Below are 4,176 nucleotides of genomic sequence, written 5' to 3'. Positions count from 1 at the left end.
CCAGTTATTTTTTTTTTCTCCAAATACGGAACTTTCCGATCGAGCCAACTGGTCGCACGCTTATCCAGCGTCCCAATATATAAGTTGTTTCGAGCTTGGTTGCACGCTTAATCCAGCGTCCCAATATATAAGTTATTTTCGATCTTGGTTGCACGCTTTATCCAGCGTCCCCGTATTTGTCCAAGTGGACAGACTGTTTCGCCCCCACACGGTTTTCGGCTCCTCCGAGAGCTTAATATGCCAATTGGCCACGGTGAGGAGGTAAAAACCCGTTTGACTGTTTCCAAAACGTCTCAACGAGTTAGAGCCAAGAGCGAGTCCTCTGTGCCCTTCAAAAGCCCAAGTCCCACTCGAAGCAAAAGCCCATCGACAACTCCACGGAAATCCACGAGCACGTCGCTCCAAGTTCCACGGTCAGCACCGAACACGAAACCGAATTTAGACTTCTCACCCCAAATTACGAGAGCAACCGCAAAAATGGCGCAAGCTGAGGCAGACAGGGCCTTGATGAAATTCATGACCATAACCGATAGAGTAGGTCAGTTCGAGGCCAGGGTCAACACCCCAGCAGTCACAAGTCCGTCAATCCACACAAGTAGGGTGCGACTCGAGCAGATCAGGGCCCTATGGGACAAGGTGGAGAAGGAATACGAGGCGTGCTCCGAAGCTCTGTCCGGTCTGGGATCCACAGACACAATAACAGTCATGCAGTCCAAGTATGACTACTGTTATGCCGTTTACGAGCGGTGCGCAGCGAGCCTCAACGAGATCATTGAAGAAGGTTCACGCTCGCAACAGGCCGTTCAGGCCTCCATTCCGGCGCCTCCTCAGGGAGGGTGTCGCTTACCCCCAGTCGAGTGCGACAGTTTCAGTGGGGACTATGTTTCGGGATCTTTTCTCAGCCATCTACATACACAACCCTCGGCTTTCAGAAGTTGAAAAGTTGTTCCATCTCAATGCTAAAACTAGTGGTGAGGCTAAATCCATTGTGGCCTTATCACCCTTAACCAATAAAGGATTCGAATCAGCCTGGAGAAACTTGCAGAATCGTTTCGAAAACAAGAGGCTACTGGTCAACAGTCAGCTTAAGATTTTGTTTAATTTACCTTCTGTTGGTCTTGAATGCGGCAATTCCTTGAAACAGTTAGAGAGCACAATTCAAGGTTGTTTAACAGCTTTGAAAATAGCAAAAATCGACACCTCTAACTGGGATTGCCTGCTCGTTTTTCTGTGCTCTGCCAAGTTGCCAAAGCTAACGCTGTCTCTATGGGAACAATCCCTTATGAGTAAGACAGATATTCCACTGTGGGCTGAATTCCAGGCGTTCTTACAAGATCGTCATCGAACGCTCGAGGCGATCGAAGATTTTAAGCCAAACGCTCAATCCAGAGCACTGCGGACTGACAATAGCCCGCGGGCGATCCAGACCTTTGAGAATAGAGTGACGGTAACTCCACAATCCTGTAAACTTTGTTCGCAAGAGAACCATCCTATCCGAGTATGTCCGTTATTCTTACGAATGCCAGTCGGAGAGCGGGAGAAATATATAAAACAGCAGAAGTTGTGCTTAAACTGTTTTGCTAGAACGCATCTGCTAAGGGATTGCACTAGCACGCATAATTGCAATACTTGTAAAGGGCGCCACAACACTCTCCTACACCGAAGCGGCACTCCACCAGTCCAGTCAGCGGTCAATCCTGACCACCAGGCCCACGTATCCACATTTAACCACCAGCAAGATATACAGTCCACTCCATTAAAGAATCAACCGAATGTGCAAACGTTTCTGGCTGTAAACACTCAAGGGGTCCTCCTGAGTACAGCTTTAATAGAGATTTGCCATTTAGGCATCAAATACTCAGCACGGGCACTTATTGACTCGGGTTCTGAGGGAACCTTTATTTCAGAACGCTTGTTCAACTTGATTAAGTTGCCTTATGAATCCATCCATGCTCAAGTTTCAGGGCTCAACCTCACTGTTGCGGCTCAGCCCCGTAAGCGCTGTCAACTTAGCATAGGTTCTCCGGTCAAGCCCCACATCCAAATTAAGACTTCTGCATATGTACTACCACAACTGGCCGGGAGTCTCCCATCCTTTACTTTACCTGAGGACTCTTTAAAGCATCTCCCCCCCTCCACGATCGTTCTTGCATGGCTGAGTAAGCCAGCGTGCACCTGGACAACATTCGTTGCCAACAGGGTCGCAAAAATCGAACAGTGTACCGACGGAAGCAAGTGGGGACATGTACGATCCGAAGACAATCCAGCTGATCTGGCAAGCCGGGGCGTCTCACCCCAAGAGCTGAAGGACAGCGCACTGTGGTGGCGTGGGCCAGCTTGGTTGCACCTCAAACAGGAGCAGTGGCCGAGTGAGTTGTTGGTCCATCCGGAGACTGAGCTCGAGCAGCGCCCCGTCAAATGCCACACGGTCGCAGTGCCCTCAGCAGTTGAAATCCTAGAGAGGTTCTCAGCCTTTGACCGAGCTCTGCGAGTTCTTGCTTATGTGTTTCGTTTTGTGAAAAGTTGCCGGAGGGAAGGTGTAGCCTTATCGGCAGAACTCACTGCGGCGGAGTTGTCAGAGGTGCAGGAGCGGCTAATTGTGCTCACTCAGAAGAATGAGTTTCCCGCCGAATATAAGGTTTTGAGCAACAAGCAACCAGTTCCACCCGCAAGCGCAATTTCGAACCTAAACCCCTTTCTTGACGGGAATGGGGTCTTGAGAGCAAGCGGCAGGTTACAAGCATCTGAAATGCTTAGTTATGATGAAAAACATCCGATCATCCTTCCTGCACGGTGTAGGTTCGCCGAACTTCAAGTCTTGTTTATCCATCGCATATCCTTGCATGGGGGGAATCAATTAATGATCCGACTGATCCGTTCCAAATTCTGGATTCCCAAGCTTAAAATGTTGGTGAAACGAACAATACATTCGTGCCGAGTGTGTGTTATTCACAAGAAGAGACTGCAGACGCAGTTGATGGGGAATTTGCCCCGTGCGAGGTCCACGTTTTCCAGACCGTTCACCCATACGGGAGTGGACTTCGCAGGACCATTTGACGTCAAGAGTTATGTCGGTCGAGCCTGCAAAATCACAAAGGGGTACGTGTGCGTTTTTGTGTGTTTTACTACCCGGGCTATCCACCTCGAAGCGACCTCGGACTTGACTACAGAGAAGTTCCTGGCCGCATTCTCCCGTTTTTTCGCTCGGCGTGGGTGTCCACAACACGTCTACTCTGACAACGGGAAAACGTTTGTCGGAGCTTCCACGTCCTTATCAAAGGATTTCATTGAAGCTACCAGAACATCGGTTTTATCGCAGCACAGTCTTCAGAATGTGTCCTGGCATTTCAACCCTCCTGGCGCACCTCATATGGGAGGGCTTTGGGAGGCAGGTGTGAAGAGTTTCAAGTCGCATTTTTACAAGTACACAGCCGCTGGGAAATACACGTTCGAGGAACTGACTACCCTCCTGGCGAAGATTGAGGCCTGTTTGAACTCCAGGCCCATCTCGCCAATGTCCGAAGATCCCACGGACCTTATCGCTCTGAGCCCTGGGCATTTTCTAATCGGTGGACCATTACTTGCGGTAGCAGAACCTGAGGTTAAAGAAGGTCCCAGCTCCATTATCAATCGGTGGCGGAGGTTGAAAGCCCTGAATCAGCAGTTCTGCCTGCGTTGGAAGGAGGAATACCTAAAGGAACTCCACAAAAGGAATAAATGGAAGTTCCCAACGCGAGATCTCCAGGCTGGAGACATGGTGGTGATCAAAGAGGAGAACTTGCCATCCAACGAGTGGCGACTTGGGCGTATCCAAGTGGTCTGTCCCGGCGTGGACGGCAAGGTCAGAGTGGCAGACGTGCTCACAGCACGGGGGGTCGTCCGGAGACCAGTGGCAAAAATGATCCGCCTTCCAATGGACAGCCCGAATGAGTCGAAAGACTCCTCCATACTTTAAGTAGTTGAAAACCTGCTACTGACGAGTCCTAAGTTGTGTCGTCCTACGTCGTCCATGTGTCATGATCATCCGCATCTATCTCATCTAACTTTTTATTTTGCCCATTTCTTATGTAGCCGCATATACAATGGCTCCAGCGATCCGCCACGATGTATACCGCTGTCGAGTGTGCAGGGGGATTCATCCATTGAGGAGCTGCCAGCGATTCCTGCAACTGCCGG

The 4,176-nt window shown here is 50.0% G+C and overlaps 1 protein-coding gene across 1 annotated transcript; it reads left to right on the top strand.

Moving 5' to 3' along the window:
• The first annotated feature begins 477 nt into the window (after positions 1–477).
• On the top strand, positions 478–3,955 carry LOC122756611. The gene is made up of 2 exons (XM_044006701.1): positions 478–836; positions 2,200–3,955. The coding sequence occupies exons 1-2, from the start codon at positions 478–480 to the stop codon at positions 3,953–3,955; spliced, it is 2,115 nt and encodes a 704-aa protein (XP_043862636.1).
• Positions 3,956–4,176: the final 221 nt, after the last annotated feature.

Source organism: Drosophila santomea, unplaced genomic scaffold (assembly GCF_016746245.2).
Source record: "Drosophila santomea strain STO CAGO 1482 unplaced genomic scaffold, Prin_Dsan_1.1 Segkk69_quiver_pilon_scaf, whole genome shotgun sequence".
NCBI lineage: Eukaryota > Metazoa > Arthropoda > Insecta > Diptera > Drosophilidae > Drosophila > Drosophila santomea.
This window is presented reverse-complemented; position numbering and strand designations above follow the sequence as displayed.

Coding starts and splice junctions, on each gene's coding strand:
- LOC122756611 (XM_044006701.1), top strand. CDS start 478: ATGGCGCAAGCTGAGGCAGACAGGGCCTTGATGAAATTCATGACCATA. Junction 837..2,199: donor CCGGCGCCTCCTCAGGGAGG/GTGTCGCTTACC, acceptor CGTTGCCAACAG/GGTCGCAAAAATCGAACAGT.